Consider the following 23,773-nt stretch of genomic DNA (forward strand, 5'->3'; position numbering starts at 1 on the left):
TACATAGGTGGCTTTTAGAGGCTTTTCCATCGAGATATATATATATTAAGTGTAGAAAACAACTGAACAATGATCATTTTCATCAGGTTCATACAGAGTAGCCTACATATACCGAGCGCTTGAAAAGCAGATGTTCAGCAGGAGGAGGTGATTCAGGCGGGTGTGGTCAATGACGTACAGACTCATAAGTACGAGCGTTCAGTGACAGACTGTGCAGAGCACACTTTAACATGTATCCTAACAGCTCATCAAAAGACTGGCCGTTTCCCCTCCCACAGGCTTTTACCAGCGATCAAATCAAGCAATATTTTTCTCGTCTGGGATAATTATCGACTTCAAGCCTTACAGTGGACCATCTGCTGACATCGATTGCAACAGGTAGCCTCACTGTCTTCCAGCGTCCGTTTGTAGCATTGTGGGTAAACTTTCGTCCTACATCAATCGGATTTCATTTCATTCAGCGCGTGTGCTTGGTTACAGTACATTTGTTTACGTGTGCACTTTTCAGACTAAAATTACGTAAACAGGTTAATGAATGGAATGGAATTATGCAGAACGTCAAATTTATTTACTTTAACTCGGCATGTGGATGAAAGGTTTAACGCTCAGAGACCCAAGCCTTGATACTGTTTTAGGAAACCACTCGTATTAAAATAATGATGTATATTTTGTTATCATTAGGCTATATTTCACTGTTATTTTATACAGAAAGTGGTTAACACTACATTAAAGTAGTTGTCTGTATGACATACTAAATGTATGAACAGTAAAGAAACTTGACTGTTTTTAAATTTGTCTAGTAGATAAACGAGGACTGTTTTAAACTGAACTGTGATAATTAATCATATTAAAAACATTGATACAATAAAGGTGATCAAGTCCTTCATCTGAATGATCTGACAGTAGCCTACATCTTAAAACATGAATAGTTAATTCATCCAAAAAAAAAAAAAAATCCAGTGATTGTAACTGTATATAATGTAGTATATTTAATACCATTACTTAAAAGTATGTTTGTATTATTATTATTATTATTTTAATAATTTTATTTTAGCAAAAATTACAGAAAAGTATAGAAAACTGCTGGAAATAGTTTACCTATGATTTACTGAATGGGCCCCATTAATGATGACCTGCTGCATTTTTGCTACACCTAGAAAAATTTACACAAATGAATGTATAGTTGATTGCTATAAGTTGATAAACCACTGGTCAAATAGACTACTTATAAATTACTTGTAAAACTAAAAGTCAGTAATGATGTCAGTGAGCTGTGACCTTGTTGTGACCTCAGCAAGCGGTGACATTTATGCAAAATTCTGATAAAACTTTTGTTGTACAGTAATACAACTTTAGTCAACTTTAGTTTTTAGTCTGTGGCAAAGACACAGGTATATCCATCAGTGACAGTAATACATCTTCTTTTATACAGTATGTGATTTTAACTATTCAAACTTGAACGGCTGAAGACTGTCAGTTGGATTGTTTAAAAGCCAAATTGTGCCAAATAGGCTCTTTGCAGTTTCCTTTTATCCGCTCTCAAATAAATAGGCCATTTTAGCTTTCCCTTTAAAATGGACAATATTTTTCATGTGAACTCCTGCAGTAGGGAATAAAAGTAAAATGACTAAAATTGAAATGTTGAAATCTCTTTTTTCTTTTGCCTTTAAAAAAAGTTATTTTTTGTAGTTTTTTATGATTAATAAAATAAATACCTAACATACATTCATGAAATACATGATATAAATATACATTCTTCTGTGTTGCCAGTATATCAACAATTATCTTACAGATGGACAAAATCCTGATACTGAACAATATACTGTAAATTGGTACAGAGAAATATAGAAATATAGATATATAGATGGGGCTGCTGCCTCTCTGCTGAGATTTCCAGTAATTACGATTATAGTTTGTAGCATTCACTGAAGAAATATGGAATACATAAAAATTACCACCAGCTGCATCATTTTGCGCAGTGTCTATGGTCAAAGCAGATCTACCTTATGGACATCTATATGAAATGAAATGCACAAAACGTCTGCATAAAATATTCTTAAATATAAATATGGCATAGTATGTTTTTTGATTTATGTATCTGGCAAATGATTTTATCCAAAGCACCTTTTGCATTCAAATGATTAGTTATATCAGTTCTTGCTTTCCCTGGGAATCGAACCTATAACCTGCTGTTGCTAACATCATGTTTTACTGCTTAAACTACTGGAACACTTTAAAGCCCTGTGAAGCCAAGTTTTACAGAGAATTTAGAAAAGCTAAGGGACGATGTTAGGCACGATGCGGAACGTCTCAGCTGTTCTAAATGTCACAGCTTCACGGGGCTTATTGCTTTTATAAAACGGCTTCAAACATGGCTCAACCAATCAGAATTAAGTATCGGAACTATCCGTTTTATAAAATATATTATAGTGCTCCATTTTTACATGCACTATTTTATAAAATATATTATAGTGCTCCATTTTTACTTGCACTATATTATTAGAAAAGGTTGATAGTCTTAAGGGTTTGCATTAGGCTCAATGGTGATCATCCCCCTGGTTCCCACCACTCCTGCACAGGGCATGGTTTCCGTCGATCCTTCTTTCCCTTATCCGTTTTCCGCCAGAGAAGGGAGTGAGGGAAGCTGGAGAAGGGAGATCACACCGCGGCCTTGGGCTTTTGTTTTTGGTATGCACTGCTGGCCGGTGGCCGGGCGCTCTTTTGCCTCAAGAGCACGCATCATGCCAGACTGGTTGTCAGTAGAGAGTTGATGCAGGCAGATTCAGTCTGTGCTTTCCAAGTCTCCTCCTTCTCTCTGTCTTCCATTCTATCTTAGTCTTTCTTAGCCTCCTATCAGAAGAATTATAGGAGTTGGAGGTTACTGGGTTTTAATGGGAAGAATAGTTTCCCCATTATCATAATGGCGGGAATGAACAGAGTGTTTTACTGTAAGTGTTCATGACAGATTGGTAATGAGGTATTTGACAATGTCTGACAAAGTCATCCGCATAGTGACATTTCTGTGGTTCATGAAGTTACTAAATACATGGAGTACATTAAAAATACCTAACTAAAGAGATACCACTACCAGCAGTGTAAAAAATGTCCCGTTAATTTTACACAAAAAATACCGGCAGCTGTGGTTGCCAAAGTTTCACCTTAAAAATACTTTGTTATTTCCATTGTTGCGGGGTTGCATATTACTGCCTGTATCACAAAAAAAACACAAAAAAAACGGATGTACATTATAGATAACAAAATATAAAACAAACACACAACTATTTAAATAAACACATTCATGTGATGTCACACCTTTTACTGTTTTACATGTTATAATATTCATGTAATTCATTGGGGTTTTTTTTACTTCCAAAAATTTACATTCATCAATATTTTACAGTAAAATTACATACCACAATGTGAAACCATTTACAGTTTTTTTCTGTGTACAATTAAGTAACTTACTGGAGCAATTTATACAATTTAGTCTTTTTCTGTACAATTACACAAAAAAGTACATTGTGTGATGTGAATAAAGTATATAATTTGACATCTTTATGACTTGTCATGCTGATGGAAAAAGAGGTAATGAGTGCCTTTAGTTTTGGATCAGTTATTTAATTTTAAAACATACTATAATCAATCAATCAATCAGTCAGTCAATCAATACTTTATTTCTAAAGCACATTTAAAAACAACACGAATTGACCAAAGTGCTTTACAGACTCAACATTTCAACAGCATTACACAAACATCAAACGACACAACAAGACACTCAACACGTACCTAAGAACAGTTAAAAATAAATAAGTCTTCAACATAGATTTGAAACCCTCAATGGAGTCGCAGGATTTGATATATACAGGAAGACTATTCCAAAGACTCGGTGCCGCCACCGAAAAGGCTCGATCTCCCTTTGTTTTCAACCGAGATTTTGGAACCTTTAAAAGCAAGCTTTGCGAGGATCTTAGTGGTCTGGCGGCACAATGATGCTGTAATAGACCAGAGATGTATACAGGGGCTAGCCCGTGTAAGCCTTTAAATACTATTAGGAGGACCTTGTATTGCACCCTATAATATTTTATAATATATATTTTATATATATATTTTATAATATTTTATAACTATTTATTTATTAGAAATTGTAATAATAATAATAAAACATTAAAGGGATAGATCAAATATTGTTTTAATTATTTATAAAAATAGTTTAAAAAGAAAAGAAAAAGTTTGCTGTTCAGAAAATAGGTTGCTTTCTATATCATCACATCATTTCCTTTCTGTCATTGTGCAGGTACTTGTGCTCTGTGCAGGGTATGTTTTGGCCAGTTGCCTGTCTGCACTGAAACGAGGGTTCAAAAGTCCTCGGCTGACTCACGTTGGCAGTCTGGAGAGACGGTGTGGCTAACTGCCTCTCTCACAAGTACAGTCTACAATACTGTGTAGGTAAGAGTCACTTTAACAGACTTCTGTGTTAAAATGAAGAACTAACGTGCCATTAGAAAGACAGCACTGCAAAGAGCTGAGAGAAATAGAAATGTATCTTTATTATGCCTTGATTCATTTTAATGGATATTTTGTGTAAGAGAAATGTACGTTCCTGAGGCAGATCTTTAGGCCTCTTTGAATGCAACCTACTGTAGATTCATACCATTACTGAGCTGAATGCAATAGGCTGAGTTACGTTTAACCCTCTAGGGTCTAAGGTGTTTTTGGGGTCCTTGAGATGTTTTGACATGCCCTGACATTTGTGCTTGTAGATGTTTGTATTTTTAAGAGAATAATGTTTATGCATGGTTATTGAAAAAACTAAAAATGAAAGTTTCTGAAATAAGGCCACAAAACACAAACTAAATGTGAACTAGCCTAAAATAGGCAGATATGCAAGACACGCAGCTGCTTTTTCAGTGTTCACAAGCTAAAAGTTTAAAACAAACATCTGCTATTAAATTGTAGTGAGACCGGCTTTATGAGCGTTCCGGAAGAGCGTGGGGCTAGCAATGTCGAGGTCAATCCAGGGAATGCATGAACAGATAAAATGTATATCTTGAATGCAACATAATTCACCTTGGATAGAAGCATCTGCCAAATACATTTGAATGTATATGAATGTGTAGACAGATCACATTTTACATTTGTTATGAGAGTATGAAAGTGAGTTAAAAATATTTATGCAAAGTGGAATTTAATTACATTTTTCAGTTTTTTTGGTGGAACAGTGTGTAATCCTCCTCAATCTAGTCTTGTCACTCATTCTGCAATATGAATGACTTGCCAGTAATCATTAACTTAAGGATGCATCCTGTCTTGGCCCTCCGCTGTGCAACAACTCCTTTTTTTCTGGTTGAAACTTAATGAAAATAAATATATTACTGTTCAAACTAGGGGTGTAACGATACCCTCATGTCACAATTCGATACATATCACGATACTGAACTCACGATACGATATTATTGCGATTCTCTAAGACATATAGTAAAAGGTTAAAACATTTTTTACTGTTAATTAAAATGCCAAATTTGGTATTACATTGAGGGTGGAAATGAATAGGCTTGGACTTGGTGCTGGTAACCCAATGCACAGGACAGTAGTGAAACCAGAATAAAAATATTCATGATTCTGAAGCTGAAAACAGAATTATTTTAGTTCTGAGTGCGAATATGCTTGCACTCTGTCACTGACTAGATATATTTAAAATAATGTAGGCCACTTTTTACTGGTAACATAAGACATTTGGCATTATCATACATTATATTCAACGTTATACATAGTAGTATAATGTAGTACTGACACTAAAACTCTGTAAACTTTTTTCTCACACAGTAATTTTTATTTTGGTTGAACTATACACAATATTGTCACCATCCACAGTACATATTGTTGCATTTTTGTATTGCGATATATTGTGATACGATATATTGTTACACTCCTAGTTCAAACGTTTGGGGAGAGTACGATTTTTTTAGAAAGTATTTAACACTTTTATTCAGCAAGGATTATTAAATTGATAAAAAAAAGTGACAGTAAAGACATTTACATTGTTATAAAAAACTATTTCAAATAAATGCTATTCTATTCATCAAGGAATCCTGAAAAAAATGTGAGCAACTCAACCTTTTTCAACATTTATAATAATAAATATTTCTTGAGCACCAAATTAGGATATTAGAATGATTTCCTGATGATCACGTGACACTGAAGACTGGGGTAATGATGCTGAAAATTTAGGAATTTTAAGGAATAAATTAAATTTTAAATATATTAAAATAGAAAACAGTTATTTTAAATTGTTGTAACATTTCAATATTACTGTTTTACTGTATTTTTAAATCAGTGCTGTTTGTTGAGCATAAGAGTATTTCAAAAATACATAAAAAATCTTACCGACCCCAAACTTTTCAGCGCTAGTGTTGAAAAGGCATAGTTTCAGTCCTGGTTGCTGATTAGTGAATACTGCATTCCTGCTTTGCTAAAACACACAATATATGAATGGCTATGAAATGAAACACAGTCACCTAACTATTCAGTACTGTATATATCGAAGCGGTGGCAACAACAATGAACCTATATCTTCTAGTGTGGAAGCTTTTTGATGCCAGAGACCCCTAAAGATAACAAGGGACCCTTTCCCCAAATAGACTGTATTTAATTGTATATAAATTCATTTACACTGTGTGTGAAAACAGTGTGATATATAAAAAATACTGAAAAGTGTTTAAAAAGCCTTAGCTACCAGAGAACTTTTTGTGAATACATTAGAAGTATGTAAGGTTATACCATATTTGGCCATTGATTTAAAAGTTTAAAAGTTCTTCTGTTTCCATTCATTTTGAACCTCTAATTGCATTTGCTTCCAAATGCCATCTTATTAATGATTATTTGAATGTGATTAATTTCTAGAGATAGAAAGTGAAGAGCTGCAAAGATCCGCTCGCTTGAACAAATTTAGAATGAATAATATGTGCATTTTTTTCCAATTCATTTCTCAACTTAAACTGAAATCTTCTTGTCGATTATGCAATAGGCTATGTCGCGTTTCGGTATTGATGACTAAGGAGTTCAACATGACATACATCAACAGTCCCCTGTTGATGATGCGACAGCGCTGAACTCATCTACCTTCACCATGTCCGAGTATCCCGAGGGAGAAAGCCCTCTGCTTCAGCTGCAGGAAGTGGACTCCAGCAGGGTGGGAGGTCACATCCTCTCTCCTCTCTTTAACTCCTCCTCTCCATCCCTGCCGGTGGAGGGCCACCCCGTCTGCATCCCATCACCCTACACAGACCTCGGCCATGACTTCACCACTCTGCCCTTCTACAGTCCCGCTCTGCTGGGTTACGGCACATCGCCCCTGTCCGAGTGCTCATCAGTGAGGCAGTCGCTAAGCCCCACCCTCTTTTGGCCACCTCATAGCCAAGTTTCGTCACTTGCATTTCATCAACAACAGACTCGACTACAACAAAACCATCCAACTGGTGGGACTTGGTCGGAACTTACACCACATGATCACAGCGAAGAGGAATACAGGTATGTGGAAGCACAAATCTTTTTTATTTCAGAAGGTCACCTAAAACTGTCTGTCGGTCTAAATAGATTTAAAGCTGCTCAGATGCATGTGTCCACTCCCCTTTATAGAAAACCGCTGGTGAAGAGGGTAGCAGACGCAGAGGAGACTTCTACCTCTTTGAGAGGTAAAGCTGACATGCACTACTGTGCCGTCTGTAGTGATTACGCCTCTGGGTACCATTATGGTGTGTGGTCGTGTGAAGGATGCAAAGCCTTCTTCAAGAGGAGTATACAAGGTATCACTCTCTCAAAAGTACATTGCACTGATATTCAAATTTTGTCCGATATTAGTAATCTGATGATCATTTTCACATTATTGACAATATCTAATAAATGGCTGGTATAAAAATTAATTTGTCAAGTCAAGGAACCTTTATTTATATAGCACTTTTTATAATGCAGATTGTTTCAAGCAGCTTTACATGGATAACAGGAAAATAATGCAACAAAGTTTGTTTTGGCTGTACAGCAGATTTAGAAGAATAGAAGAAGATAGTGTTAGCGTCATTCATTTATCTAAATTAATAAAAAATAAAACACTAAAAACTAACATCAATAATTTTCATGTTATGGTCGATAACAGATAAATGGCTAATAGTGAAATTCAATTAGTCAAAATTAATAAAAAATCATACACTTAAAAACTAAGCTAAAAATATTTTGAATGCAAATGTGTGTGTAAAAATGCATAAAAGCAAATTCAGGCAATCCAAAATTATAATTGACAGTATTAAAAAATGGGTATTCATTTTGAGATTTGCTAAAGATTACAGTTAACAGCTTTATTAAATTAATAATATTTTTTAAAGAATAAGTGAGGGATGATGGGTAATCCAAGTGTAAATATATATATTGTGGTATAGTAAATTTAAAAAATACTCCATCCCTTCTATGAAATAGAAATAGAAAAAATTGAAATCTCCCACATGCATTTATAGAACGTTCAGCATTCAAAATGTAACTGAGAGTGATGATTGCGTCATCGTGAATTTGCATTCTGATTTGTGTTTTGACCTTGGGGGTTTTTCATCTATTTGCATGCTGAATTGTGAGTGGTCTTGTCTCACTTGCATATATTTAACCATACATAGCCATCTTCACAGTGCATACAGACACACAGCCATCTTTTCCATCAGAAATGCTAATTTAGCCAATCTTATTACATGACTCTGGAATAATTCATTCTAATTGGTCAAGCATGACCTTCTGGGGTCCTTCTCAGTCTTTACTTTGGGGTCCTTTAAACATAGTAGCAGTTTTTTTTATTGTCAGACTTGTTACGATTTGAACACGCATCTGTTCAGTGGCTAATAGGGAACATCTGATTCGTTTTCTCAGGACACAATGACTACATCTGCCCTGCCACCAACCAGTGCACCATCGACAAGAACCGCCGCAAAAGCTGCCAGGCCTGCCGACTCCGGAAGTGTTATGAAGTTGGAATGATGAAATGTGGTGGGACGCTGTCTCCTTTGTTCTAACCACACCCTTTTTACACCCACACAGTTACCAAATACTTAATGAGAGATTGCTGAGTGCTGAGATTGCTTTATGTTCCAAGATTAAGCAGCTATCGTGCCGTGAAGTTGTGATATGCATCAGCATTTTAATGATAATGTGATAGAGCCCTGATTATTTATAGATATTGGTCAAACGTTGCACCAAAACAACCCAGATACAATACTCAAAATTCATCTCATCATACATAATTCTTTGTTTTACTTTTAAGATTTCAAATAATATGATTTCACACAATTTTGAACCAGACAACAGTAAGACAGATCTGGTAGATCAAGATACAACTTCTTAAGTCTTGCATTTTGTATTTTGAGCTGTTTGTGAGTTGGGTGAGTATCTCGGAGGGCTTTTCCTCCAAAGAACAGTGCTAGCTGAATTAAGTCTGTGTTGCTGTGGAGACTGTTACTGTCTAGCCTCATCCACTCTTGTAATTGCTGTTTTAGGGCAGTCTACTTTCACAGCTTCGCTTCAAGGTTAGAAGAGACTAGTGAGATAAGTACTCTTATCTCACTGGTTGATGTGTTTGGCTTGAGCTCTTTAGACTTAATCATACATCAAATACACAGTTTTGTCATTTGTTTTTGCAGCTTTCTGGCTTTGCCTTCTGCTCGCCCATATTTTTTGTCTCTACTTTTTTATTTTTGTTGCCCCCCCATTTTTCAACAAAATGTTTGAAGGCCCCTCAAAATACCAGTTTTTCTGCTGTAATTCTGCTTGTTTTCAAAAAAAAATTAACAGCAACTGAGAATATTTGTATATTAAATAAAATAATAAAAACAATAGTTACTGAGGGAAAATAAAAAAGAAATAGCATTTTAATTTTGATAATTTTAATATATTAAAAATAATGTATCAATTTAAATACTTTTAAGTAATCCTGCAGCCCCCTGGTTGAGATCCTCTGGTTTAAGCCAAATCTGGAATTAAAGGGGAAGTGTATTATTTCTGCACTGCTAGTGACACCAAACGTAACTGCAAAGGCAATGAATGTTCCCGAACACTCCCTCTGTCTACCATTGGTCGGTCAAACACACAGTCCCGCCCACATTCACACCATTAGTTGCGGCAGTGTTGCTGTACTGGTTAGGATTATCAAACAAACCTAGCAATGTTTTGCCACAGTGTTTGCACTTTGGGGAAATTAACATACGAATGAAAGACTCTACATAGTAGATTGTACTTGCAACTATTTAATATAAAAACAATTACACACTTCCCTTTATTATCATATCAGTTGCTATTAAATGGATAATTACTTGTCTATTTAGTCAGCTGTCCAGTATAATCCTTTTAACCAGCATAGACGAGGTGGAAGTGAATGGTGCATTTACGTTGTGTTTTTTACAGGGTTACGGCGAGATCGTGGAAGCTACCAACAAAGAGGAGCACAGCAGAAGCGACCGGCACGATTCTCTGGCAGGATGAGAACCAGTGGCCCGAGATCTCAAGAGATAAAAAGTGTCCCATGTCCCCTCAGTGGAAATGAGGTGGTTAACAGGGCGTTGAGCCCTGAGGAACTAATCGCTCGCATCATGGATGCAGAGCCACCTGAGATTTACCTCATGAAAGACATGAAGAAGCCATTTACTGAGGCCAACGTCATGATGTCACTGACCAACCTGGCTGACAAAGAGCTCGTTCACATGATCAGCTGGGCCAAGAAGGTCCCAGGTGAGTGTATAACCAGATTTAAAAGAAAAACTGATTCAGTTATATCTATACTCAGTGTGTTACCGTATTTCTGTTGGTTCATAGAACTTTTCCAATAACACAAACTGCAAATCCACATGGAATTGAGGTATTTGGTCATAGCATGTGTTAGTTTGTAGACCAAACCCGGAAGGCTGATTCACTATGGATTCCCTCTGGAATATCTAGCGGGTTTTAGAATAGCAGTTTTGGATTTATGTGTACACTTCAGTAATGGATGTGGTAATATTACTTGAAGAGAATTTGTCATTTATCATTTATATTAAAAATAAATTGCATTACATCATACCCTGTTCAAACATGAATTTTGAAACTGTTTTGTGCTTTTGAAATGTTTCCAAAAGTTGCTGCATGACGTATACAACTGTTGTCCACTGAATTTCACATCATTTGTCAAGCACATAAACCTGCATCTTTGTTCTGCTTTTAGCAGTTTGAACATTGCTTGCTTGAACACAGGGTTGTGTGGGTAATAAAAAAAATGCAGTTCTTGAATACATGAGTTAGAAACACATTTTAGAGTTAGTGCACTATGTGCAGTACAAGGACGTGAGCTTATGTGATAAACAAATGACGTGAAATTCATGCGTCAGCCGTTTTAATCCTCATGTTGTCTCTTGTTTGCAACTTATGTTTTTAAAACATACAATTTTATATTCTATTTGATTACGGTATGACTATGATTCATGGTGTCGAACAAAGCGTCTGCTCATGTAATGTTAGCCACAGACATTATTGAACTCATCAAAACTCACTATAATAAAAAAAACTTTAGAAATTCATGGCTCAAAATTGTTAATTCTCTTTCAGGTTTTAGGACTTCAAAAGAATATTTATATTGAACTTTGAAGAACCCTTTCTGTAGTGGATGGATTAAATGGATTAAAATTAATCGTTTCTGAAGTAGATGGTTTTCTGAATTGAAGTGAACTACTCTGCTAATTTTGGATGCAACCTGTAAACTATGGATTGTGTTTGATCGCTATTGGTTGAATGAGGCTGTTGTTGGTTGTGTGTGCAGTTGGTAACAAGTGCTTATTTCTCCCCTCAGGTTTTGTGGAGCTCAGTCTTTTTGACCAGGTCCATTTGTTAGAGTGCTGCTGGTTAGAGGTGCTGATGCTTGGACTGATGTGGCGCTCTGTTAATCACCCTGGAAAGCTCATTTTCTCTCCAGACCTCAGTCTCAGCAGGTAACTGCTGTGAGCTAATTGTGTTTATCCTTCCCATTGCCTAATTTATGAACAGGCACATCCATCTCTCCGTGCTTGAATCCATCTCTCCGTTCTCACATGCTTTAGGTGGTCAGTGTTTTTATGCAGCTATCCATTTGTTCCCTTTCAGTCGCTCACGTTCAACGTGGTCGACGTGTCGACTGATTGTACATCTTCGAGTACTATTGAAATGAGCCAATGGAATTGGCGTGCGTGATTTGCATCACACACTCCGCCTCCGCGGCGCGGGTATAAATACGGAAGTGTTAGTACTATACTAGTTGCCTTTTGTTGCCGATCGTTTGATGTCTCTGAAGAGTGCTGTTGTTTACAACGAGTGAGTGTGTCGGTGTTCTTATGGAAGATTCTCCCAGTGCTGGTGGTTTCTACAGCGTGAGTGCAGCGGTGATCGTGAGCTTTGAGCTCTCAACAGCAACAAATTTCTAAATGTTTGTGTTTGTTGATGGCTGGTTAGAGGGCGGAAAGGTGAGTGCTTCACTGTTTCAGTTCACTGTTCAGTGTTGCCGCGGTCATTCCCCTGTGTGCTCTGGCACTGGTGATGGTTCCTATTTCCTGAAAGAGCAACACAGGTGCGTTTGCATCTTTTCAAGATGTCATTCCACCAGTGCGTTTCTGGATGTGGTCGTTCCCTGTTCTTCTCTGACAGTTACAATTGTTGCATCACGTGTTTGGGCTTACAGCACGCTGAAGCAGCTTTTGTGGACGTACAGCACGCTGAAGCAGCTTTTGTGGACAGTTCATGTTCCCATTGCGGGAATATGACTGACGCGGTGTTGAGATCGAGACTTGCCTTCGTCCGTGAAGCTGGAGTCCCCATTACCATGCCCCACCCCCGGGTCAAATGCTCCTAAAATTAGTGACTTTAGTCACACCCAAGTGTTGAACAGTTCTCCTGTCTTGTTTGCGCACATCGCAGTCTACTGGCGAAGGACGCGATGCAGCCGCTCCCTCCAGCCAATATGAAGGCCGGCTTCTATAAGCCTGTACTTCATTGTACCCTAGACAGGTGGGTCACAACCATCTTGGTCCTGTGTTAATTGAGACAGGCCCTTTTTCGAATGCCTCCGTTCAATTTGTTACACAGAGATGCATTTCCAAATGCTCCGTACTTAAGATCTCTATCCTTCCGCACCACAGGCCATCCTGTGTTCGTGTGTTCGAAAGGTGTGAAGTATCAGTACAAAGTCCTACCCTTCAAGTGCTCATAGCCAGTTGGGTCCTCAGGTCAACTGGGAAAGAGTAAACTCGTCCACGGGCTGAGGATCTCTTTTCTAGTTTGGAGATGGATTCGGTCCACCACATCTCTGAAAAAGAGTGTGTGGATGGTTAGTGCTGTATAGAAGTGAGAAAAGGTCCTACTGAAACTCTTCAGAGGCTCCTGGGGCATATGGTATAAGCAGCCGCTCGGCTTCCTCCATATGAAGACCACTTCAGCACTGACTTCACGGCCGAGTCCCGAGGTGGCCGTGGCAGAGCGGCACGCTCCGTATGAAAGCACCCTGGCCTGCCGCCAAACCCTCAGTCCGTAACAGACCTTTTGTTTCTCCGGGCCAACGGTCCCTACAACGAGTGTCCATCAATACCGGCTGAGGGGCCACGTACAAAGGACATGCAGTAACGAGGTCTGGACGGCCCTCCGACTGCATTGACATCCATTGCCTCGAGTTGCTTGCAGTTCATCTGACTTTGAGACACCGCTACTCAGCGAATTTGTACTGGTCTGAAAAGACAACATTGCGACCGTTGCGCTACGCTTCCCTCGCATGTCCCGCCACCTCCTCCTCGGAGTCAGAAGCTTCTGAGGTCGCTTCATTCCACTTATTACTTCTGGCCTGCTCAATCGTCCCCAGGCGGTCCAGCTGTTTGGGACCACTTCGGGGCCGCACAGTTACATCTGTTGCCCCTCCGGACTCGTCCCTCCGCCAGTTGTTTTTTCTCCTGTCTGAGTGGACATCCCTCCCACAGAAAAAACTCTGGCCACAGCTGGCCCCAATGCATTCCCCAGTGAGCCTTCTTGCAAGTTAGGGAGGAGATGGAGCAGGTATTGCTAGTTGCCCCTTATTGGCCCAACCAGACCTCTTCTCTCGACAGCCCTTCCTGACTCCTTCCTCTGAGTACATTCTCAGGGATGGGGCATGATGGAACCTGCGTTTAGACCTTGGAGAGTTCCAGGTCTGGTTCTAAAAAGAACGGGATGCGGAGGTTCTGGTTACTACCACAAGAATGTTTATGCCGTAGAGACCATCACTTCTGTGAGAGCACCTCTAAAAATGAGGCACGCTCCCCTTTAGAAGTAGAACCTATTTGTTGAATTGAGTCTTCTCTCCCTGAGGAAAACTCCGAAGGTGTTCGATCACTTCAGTGCTTCTTTCCTGCTTATGGGTTGGAGTGAGGGCTATCTCCTCCACCTCAAAATGTTGTTGCCTCTGTATTGACACACATCATGATGCAATGGATACAAATCCATGGGAAGCACAACTTCGTCAGGTTCTTGAGGGGAGCAAGGAGACTGAATTCGCCTTGTGCCCCCTCTTTACTCTCTTGGGACTTATCTCTGGTGCTACTGCACTGCAGAGACCTCCCTTGAGTTAAAAATCCTGTTTTTAGAGAAACAGTCCTCCTGCTTGCTTGGTCTCTATCTAGGGACTTGCATGCATTTTTGGTCAACGAATCGTGCCTGGAATTCGGGACGGCTAACTCTCATGAAATCTGAGACCCCGGCCTCGATATGTGCCCAAGGTTCCTACCTCTCTTACAGGACCAGGTGGTGAGCCTGCAAGCGCTGCCCCGGAGGAGGCAGACCCAGCCCTGGTTTTTCTCTGTCCGTCCGCTCCATTGTGGTTATACATGCTCAGAATGCAAAGCCTGGACCTCAGACCAGCTCTTGTCTGTTAAGGAGACCAGCAGAAGGGAAGGCTGTTTCCAAGCAGAGGTTGGCCCACTACATGTGGTTGCCTTCATCTTGGTGAGAAAGTTTTCCCAAGATGCACGTGCCCACCTGGGTGGTGAGCTCCTCCTAAGTGAGAGTATTGCTCCCTTCTAGGCGTTGACACAGAGTGCCTCGCTGAACAGATGTTAAATAGAGTTGGGGGCTGGGCGACACCTATCACGTTCGCTAGAGAACTAGCCTATGTGTTGAACCGCTGCTTTCCGTGTGCTTTCTTCACATGAAGCCAGTTTCACTATAAGCCCGGTTCGAAGTGTCGGCTTGCTGTGCCATTCCCCTCCTATGGACTGGATACGTGCGCAATTCTTGCTCTAGTATAGTTCCCCTCATTAGCTGAACCCTGTCGAGTTCCTCCATACCCTTCGGCAACGGACATGGCGGAATGTCCGCAGCCAGGCCTATCACTCGTATGCACTGGTGGAACCTGTGTTAGGCTTGGTCCATATGTTGTGATCCCTATGGCGATCCCATATGTGTATTCTTCCATGGTACGTCTCCCTGCGGCGAGCCCGTGTCTCCGTCACTGTCCGGTTGAGTCTTCCCCTGTCTTAGGCTGGAGCCACCCCAATGACATTCCATATGTTGTACTGCCCGGTCATCCGCCCAGTCCATATGTGTTTTCTCCACATGTTACCTCCCTTCGGGCAGGATGTGGCTTCTGCAGCGTCCCTTCCATTGATAGGGCACGCTTCCCAGTGGTCCTGTGGAACAGCATTGACTTCCCTGGCCTAAGCCCTGTCCCATCTCTGCCTCAAAAGAATGCGGGAGGATCAGGAGGCTTCTGTCTAGGCGCTGGAAGGTGGCAGCACTAGTGACGTTTTAATAGAGATCCCAATCAGTCGACTACGTCGAACGTGAGCGACTGAAAGGGAACATCTCGGTTACGTATGTAACCCTCGTTCCCTGAAGGAGGGAACGGAGACGTAGTCCCGTCGCCACTATTGCTGGACCACCGCTGACTCCGAGTTACGCTCGGCTCCTCAGCGAAAAAGCAACTAGTGCATGCATCCACTTCCATATTTATACCCGTGCCGCGGGGGCGAAGTGTGTGATGCAAATCACACACGCCAATTCCATTGGCTCGTTTCAATAGTAGTTGAAGATGACTTGATCCCTGGCGTGATCCCAATCAGTCGACACGTTGACTACGTGTTCCCTCCTTCAGGGAACGAGGGTTACATACGTAACCGAAACGTTCTGTATGCCAATGTAGTATGAAATCATTTATGGGTGATTTAAGTAAATGATTATGTGTTCTGATGTACAGACACCAGTTTCTTGTCATGTCAAGGTTAAAACACATTAGCCATGGTTAGTCAAAGTTAGCATGCCGACCTATATAATCAGTCAATAGCATGATGCTCTTTTTTTTTTCTGGATCTATTAATTTTGCCGATAAATGTATGCAAAAAAATGCAGTTCATACATACAGTGAAAACATCTCTTCTATGACGAGCATGTTTTTAATTTCTGAATAAAAATGTATTTTTATATATTTTGGGGAACATAAAATAAAAAATGCCAGGTTGATACAGCCCTCAAGATATAATAATAAAGAAAAAAAGCCTCATTAAAATAACTAAATTCCTTTGGCATAATCTTGTATTAGTATCATTATTTCAAAAAATATGTAATAATAATAATAAAATCACTTTTAGCACTTTTGCTAAAATATGATAATTTTTTTTAATTTCATATAGTGTGGGACCAACATGCAGAAATAACAAAACAAGAAATTATATCATATACAAACTTTTTTTAAAATATAATCATTGAGATAATTACTCTTAAATACATTCAAGTTGAAAAGAAAATACGTTATTACTTTTTAATATATTTGTTACACCACAATTTATTAGCAATAAATATTAATGAATAATAATATTAATATTCATTACATTTAAAATAGTCTTTAGAATGGTACAAACGTTTTTCAAATCCATTTGAAACCATCATCAATACAAAGAGTGTATGTTTCTGATAACTTTGCATGTTTTGAACGAGAATTTTTACTTTTAAAATGTTATATAAATTGTAACGTGTGTATGTGTGGGTGGGTGTTTTCACACTGCAGAAGCTTAGTATAAAGAACTGTGTAATCACAACATAAGCTTTGTAGAATATAGTGAAACATCTCAAGAATACAGCTGTCAAACAAAATCAGCGTTTTGTCCAGATGTGTTCAGATGTGTCACAGCGAGTGTGAGGCTTGGTGTGGTGGGAAATAGAGAGCTGCCAGTACAATTGTGGGAAGACAGAAACTGATCCTTCCATGGCTTCTCTGTTATCATGCCCCCTCTACTCCGCTGCCCTTTGTACCCCCCTAACATGGTGTGTACCCATGTTGTAATGCCAGAAAAGAAATGTGGCCAGGGTTACAGATGCTCTGCAGACTTCATACTGAACTACTCTTCCAATCCGTTCTAGTCATGGGTGGTTTCGCTGTAAATATGCATCTGACGCCAGCCATTCACTGTATTTTCATGGGCTTGGATAAGGAATTCATTGTATCATAGCCAACTGGGTCCATGAGTTGAACTTGGTGAATGATGTCAACATCAAAAAAATGTGCCAACAAACAGTGTGATTTTTCTTTTCTTTTTTTTTTTCTGACTACATCTGCCAATTATGACACTCAGTATTATTTGACACAAATACAAATTCCCTAAAATAATAGTTACATGTAGAAGTGAGGTACAATGACTCAATTATTTAGCACCCCTGATGTTTAGGTTGTGAATAAGTCTTGTTTAATGCGAAATCAAGTAGCTGTAGGCTATCTTTGTTCTCTCTGTTCTCACAAGTTTTAATGAAGTGTTAGCACCATTCTGGTCTCATTCATTGCTGCAGGTCCAATTGTAGCACCTCTTAGCGTGTTAGGGTACTCCGATTTTCCATTTTCCATTTCGCTTTGTATAGAATTCAGAATTCGTGCTCTCAGTAGGGGCCAGGTTTGGAATACGGCTAGTTAAGTTTGAGATTGATGCTAGGTCCCGTGTTTCTGATGAGGTAAGCTTATTTGTGAGACTGATGAAGGTCTTTGTGCTCGGCAGGGACGAAGGCAGCTGTGTGCAGGGGTTTGTGGAGATCTTTGATATGCTGCTGGCAGCCACATCCAGGTTCAGAGAACTCAAGTTACAGAGAGAGGAGTATGTGTGTCTCAAAGCCATGATCCTCCTTAACTCCAGTAAGTGTTCTTCTTATTAAAGGGCTTTTGAAATGTGCATGCATTTATAATACATCTATTACTAAAACAAATGTATTTTTATTAGATAATGAATGTGCATGTTTTGTTGACCTTCCCCATAGGACAGAAAAATCACAGTGGATCTCATTGTAATATCTCAGGTGGCTCTGCTAGAAGTAAATAGAGACTAGCATAAGTTTTATACTTATATATAAAAAATTCCTTCTTTTTTTTGTCACATGACTTATAATACCTCATAGCATCCATAAATATTTAATCCCAATATTTAATATTAATCCATAACTATTTTCAGATATACATTTTTTTTTTTCATATTTACATTTATAGATTTGCAATTCCAAATAATAAATATTTGATTAATAGGGTTAGAAACAACAGCATTTATTTGAAATGGAGATCTTTTGTGACATTATAAATGTCTTTACTGTCACTTTTGATCAATTTAATGCATCCGTGATGAATAAAAGTTTGAATTTCTTTAAAAAAAATTGTACTAAAACAAAACTTTTGAAATAGTGTAACAAAAAAATTTTTTTTTTTTTTACAATGTTAACAATGTTAAACGCGGCTATAGTAATATTGCATAATAACCAAAATTGGGAAACTTATTTTATAATTTGGTAAATGGTGGATTTTTTTTTTAGCAGCAACAAACTGCAGGCAAAATGTATGCATTCTGTCTCTAGCACTGGATTGTAATGTTAAAAGAAATCTAGCATGATGAACAGCATCATTTCAGCAACAAACAAACTCTTTGCGTTCCATACGCTGATTTCACGCAGCCGTTATTTTGAAATCGAAAGCGAGGCTCCGGTGGGAAGAAAACCGGAAGTGTCGCCTTTAATCACAGGAGAGTCGTGAATGTGATGGCGTATTGTTGTGTTTAATGATGTTGTGTCAATTCTAAAAATGTACAAACATTTCTTTCATACTTTAGACTATATACAGTGAAATTCATTTATAAATAAAATAATTTTTTTATATATAATTCAGAATGTAAAAAACGAAGCAGGAATGAACTATATACATATCCTATATTGGATATTAACATCCAATAGTGTAAATCGCGGCAGCAGCTTCAGGTTGGTAATCCAAGGCATTGTTGTTTATCTTTACTTCCGGGGTTCTTCCCACCGGAGCCTCACTTTCAATTTCAAAATGGCGGCTGCGTGAAATCAGCGTATTGGGTCTGTATATGTTGCCACTCTTTTCTACTCACATCGCTCTTGCTGGGATTCGAACCGACGTTTCTGGCATGGGAGGTGGGCGCTCTAACCAGGACGCAAAAGTCCGCAGCGTCAGCCGCTACTGTGCCTCTTGAGACCAGGGGAGTGAGGTTTAATAGCACAGCTCTTGCGAGCTGGCCCTCTAAACCTTCATTCCATCCGGGTCACAGCACCAATGTAACCCCTCTGGTTCTACTCGCACCACTTTGAGCAGGATTCGAACCGGCATTTCTGGCATGGGAGGTGGGAACCACCTCTAGCGCGCCTCTTGAAGCCAGGGGAGTGAGGTTTACCTGCACAGCTCTTTACTAGCTGGTCTCCGGTACATTTATCATAAATGAATTTTGTGGCCTAGCGCTTAAGCTCCAAAAGCAGGTTCGATTCCAGCTGGTGTCATGCACCAATCATACTCCCCTTCATTTCCTTTCCTCTCTAGTGTCTCTATCAAGTGGCATAAGGCCAAACAAACGTCTGACCTCCACAGAGCTGAAATAAATAGTGTTGACTCGTAACTCAGAAGGTTACTACTATCCCAGCTTTAATTGAAGGGAGTCTTGGCAAGGCCAAAACGCTCAAACTGTAAACTCTTAATGGGGACAACATGCTTGCTTTAACCCTTGCGTTGTGTTCAAAACCCTATAACACTTGTGATGTTCCAGGTCAAAAATTACCGGCCTACAAAAATAGCTTATAAATCTCTCATTATGCTATATTATCACCCAATATTGGATTCAATCTTTTTGTCAACTTGTTCTCTTTCAATCCAGTCCTAATTGAAAGAGAACAAGTTGACAAAAAGATTGAATTCAATATTGGGTGATAATATAGCATAATGAGAGATTTATAAGCTATTTTTGAAGGCCGGCCATTTTTGACCGGGAACACCACAAGTGTAACAAGGTGACAAAACCCCCCTAAAAAAGCACGTAAATTGTCAAAAAATATTTGAGAAGTAGTTGTGAACAGTCACTAAGTTTAACATTAACTAGTATTTTCGGGAAAAAGAAAATCTTCTCCGGGTCAGAATGACCCGAACACAACATGAGGGTTAAGGAGCGCTCCACGCTTTCAACCCAACTATCCATTTCATAGCAAAGGCTTATGTAAGTAACAGGCAGTACCTGGTTAGTGTTTAATGTCTGAAGGAACCAATATTTCTTCCTACTCCGATTCCTCTGAACTTTTGATCTGTCTTTTCCTCATGCATTATCTCTTTATTTTCAGCCCCCAACAGCTGTCTTCACTTTGTCTCCTCGGTGTCAATTTTTTGATCGCTCCAGATGTGTTGCGTTGTTTTTGAATTGGATATTCTTCTTTATTTGGGTATCACCCTCTATTATTTCAAATGGCTGTAAATGTCTCATCATGGCTTGAATCTCTGTGAACCTGCGCTTGTGCGTCATTGCAGACATGTGTCTGAGTTCGTCGGAGGGAGGAGAGGAGCTCCAGAGGCGGTCGAAGCTGCTGTGTCTGCTTGACTCGGTGACGGATGCTCTGGTATGGGCCATCTCGAAGACGGGCCTGAGCTTTCAGCAGCGTTCCACCAGACTAGCCCATCTGCTCATGCTGCTCTCCCACATAAGGCACCTCAGGTACAAACAATATATGCAGTGCTTTCACTCAGAAAAGGTGGCTTGTGGTCTTGCTTCATACACAGTCAGTTGTCTGAATACGGCAGTCCCAGTAGTTCATCTGTTTTTAAAGTAGCTTTTCCAATAGCTAATTTGTCTAGCAATTATCAGTGTAGTGAATCATATCTTTTAGATGGTTCATGGAAATGAATTGTCTCTTTTTGAACCAGGTCACAAATGCAGCATTTGCTTACTAATTAAATTAAATTATATCTGATAATTATAGATTTTAAAATATAAAACTTTTGCTTTACTCTGGTTAGCTACTTGTTGAGCTTTACTGTATTAAATGTAGCTATCCTCATTTACAAAAGGCTAGCGTACTATACTGAACTACTTTAAGTATCTTATAGTTTAGCTAACTTCCTTTTCAAGGTTAGCTTGACTGTATAGAAGCTTGTAATCTGTCTCTGTGGTGTTGTGTGCATTTGTAACTCTCGATCTGTGCAAAACCTTCCACTGACCATCTGTAGTAACAAAGGCATGGACCACCTGCACTGCATGAAGATGAAGAAGATGGTTCCTCTGTATGACCTGCTCCTGGAGATGCTGGACGCTCATATCATGCACGGCTCACGTCTGTCTCACTCCGGTCCCGCTCCCAAAGAGAGCACAGGCGTCCAGGAGGCTTTCACCTGCACTTCTCAGCATGGACCCTAAACTCTATCAGGTGAGATTCAGAAAGAGTGCGCAACATAATGCACAGATTGTGACCTTGAAATAAATACAAATAGACTGTTTAATGATGAAAATGCCTGGTTTATAAAAGATTTAGATTGTACATTTCATTTTACAGGCAGTTGCCAGCTAAAATCTTTCCACAAATCCTAATAATAAAAAAATCCCATTAAATTGCTCTTCTTTCTCTCCAGTGCTGAAGAATGATCTGTAGTTTTGGGAGGATGGACAACAAAAACAGCCACACAAAAAGCGTGGAATAGGATTTCGCAAGTTGAAAAACATCACTGATGTCTTGAATGTTCTGTTTTTTTCAGACAGGATGTACATGGTGTCCAATTTCTACTTTTTCTTTTCTCTTTCTATACAGTAAGCTTTCTGTAAAATAAAACAAATCAGCAGCACGATGATGCCTATAGCACCACTATAGCAACTGCTGTAGATAGAGCAGCTATTGACGACACTCTCAGAAGAAAAAGCTTTATAAGACCTGAATCAAGCCTCTTTTTTTTCTGTCGGAGCAAGAGGACTCATGAATGTCAGCTGGATGTTTTTTTGCAGTTTTGTTTTGTCACTTTATTTTTGACAAATTGTATAAAAAAAAAAAAAATTAAAAAAAACTTGCCTTATTTCATCCTGCTCCCTACCCAGTAAACCCCTTTAACACCATAAAGGCCTTGTACAAAACATTTATACATTTTCTAGATTGATCACCAGTTTATTCCACTGTGAAAACCTTTCCGTTTGTAAGATGAACCACAATACTTTTGATATTGCACTTTAAAATTTCTCTGAAATAGAAGAGCAAACCTACCTTAAAGATTAGAAGCATAAAAAATTTTAAAAGTACTTCATTGTAATAATTACACAAATGGACAAAGTATTTATAAAAGTTATTGCATCTGCCGGCAGCCATTTGAATTTGAATTGTTTTGATATTATTACATTTAAGCTGTGTTAATATTCAATTACTATTAATTGAATTTAATTGAAAATGAATTTACAATTTGTCAAATACTAAGAATTAAAAAGCAGATGTAATACAGGTTGTTTTTTTAAGTAGACAATGTTTATTTTTTAAAACACACAACATAAGTTTAATTTGTAAAAGGTTTCAACTTTAATTTCTGTAAACTTTGTGTTCTACCTTGCAGCGCATATGTAACAATATGTTATTTACACTGGGATGAATTAAAATGTTTTGTGTATTTGACATTTTTACATTTATTTTTGTTTTGGGCTTTGCAAATACAGTTGATTCAGATCATATAAAAATTGAAAAACGAGACCCCATAATCCCAAAATAGCAGCCACCCATCATGTCATCACAAACTGTGGATGAAAAGATCATCCTTTCCAATTGCAAACTCTTATAATCTTTAATCAGTGCATGATGTGCTTAAATCTAAAAATATTTCACACACACACAAAAAAATCAGTGATTTACATTCAAGCTCATACAATGATTGACTTCTTTACAGGTTTTTTTTTTTAGATCACATCCAACTCAACATTAACAACAACAAAAAAATATCTCAGAAGTATGGCTCTCAAAGGGGAATAAATAGTATAAAATCAATTATATAAATACAACCATTAAAAATATTTCTTGGACATAAGTGGTTCTCCACCGCACGTCTGAGTCATGAGAATGGCTCCATTAATTGATGGTGAGAACAGTAGACGAGGGACTCATGTGGGAGGAGGACCGTTGGTGTAGCGTAACATGGGGTGGAAAGAACGGGCAAAATTGTTGGAAAGGGTGCAGCTGTAGTCGTCTTCAGAAAGAGGGACCAAACAGGCCAGAACCAGCAGCAGGAGGAACAGGAGATGCAGAGGGAACGCCGCTCGCAGGACCCGATAGAAGAATGAACGCTGAGGGGATGGCTCACGCTTTGACCTGAAACACAATTTTTTTTTTACTGTTACTGCTGCTATTTTTACCAAATCAAAATGTAATGTGTATATAATACTGGGTATGTGCATTTTTGTGCATATTTTTTATATTCTACACTCTTTTAATATATTCTAACAATTGATTAAAAATGTAAAAAGGC

General features: G+C 38.7%; 2 protein-coding genes across 4 annotated transcripts in view; one reads left to right on the forward strand and one right to left on the reverse strand.

Moving 5' to 3' along the window:
* Positions 1 to 202: 202 nt before the first annotated feature.
* Positions 203 to 22,929, forward strand: esr2a (estrogen receptor 2a). 3 transcript variants are annotated; one of them, XM_082147580.1, is made up of 11 exons: positions 203 to 378; positions 4,295 to 4,446; positions 7,025 to 7,527; positions 7,636 to 7,802; positions 8,905 to 9,021; positions 10,432 to 10,755; positions 11,846 to 11,984; positions 18,027 to 18,160; positions 20,816 to 20,999; positions 21,512 to 21,708; positions 21,911 to 22,929. In XM_082147580.1, exons 3-10 carry the CDS (start codon positions 7,127 to 7,129, stop codon positions 21,696 to 21,698), a joined length of 1,653 nt encoding a protein of 550 aa, XP_082003706.1. In that variant the 5' UTR covers positions 203 to 378; positions 4,295 to 4,446; positions 7,025 to 7,126; the 3' UTR covers positions 21,699 to 21,708; positions 21,911 to 22,929. The 3 variants fall into 3 exon arrangements, with proteins under 3 accessions (XP_082003706.1, XP_082003707.1, XP_082003708.1); XM_082147581.1 differs by having other exon boundaries at positions 4,295 to 4,442; XM_082147582.1 differs by lacking the exon at positions 4,295 to 4,446.
* syne2a (spectrin repeat containing, nuclear envelope 2a) overlaps positions 21,777 to 23,773 on the reverse strand; it is a 109,504-nt gene continuing 107,507 nt past the window's right edge. The window contains exon 100 of the mRNA XM_082147598.1: positions 21,777 to 23,616. Within this exon, the coding sequence (XP_082003724.1) occupies positions 23,409 to 23,616 (208 nt within the window). The 3' untranslated portion in view covers positions 21,777 to 23,408. The remainder of the gene's footprint in view (positions 23,617 to 23,773) is intronic.

Source organism: Leuciscus leuciscus (genome assembly GCF_965113295.1).
Source record: "Leuciscus leuciscus genome assembly, chromosome: 19".
Classification (NCBI taxonomy): Eukaryota; Metazoa; Chordata; class Actinopteri; order Cypriniformes; family Leuciscidae; genus Leuciscus; species Leuciscus leuciscus.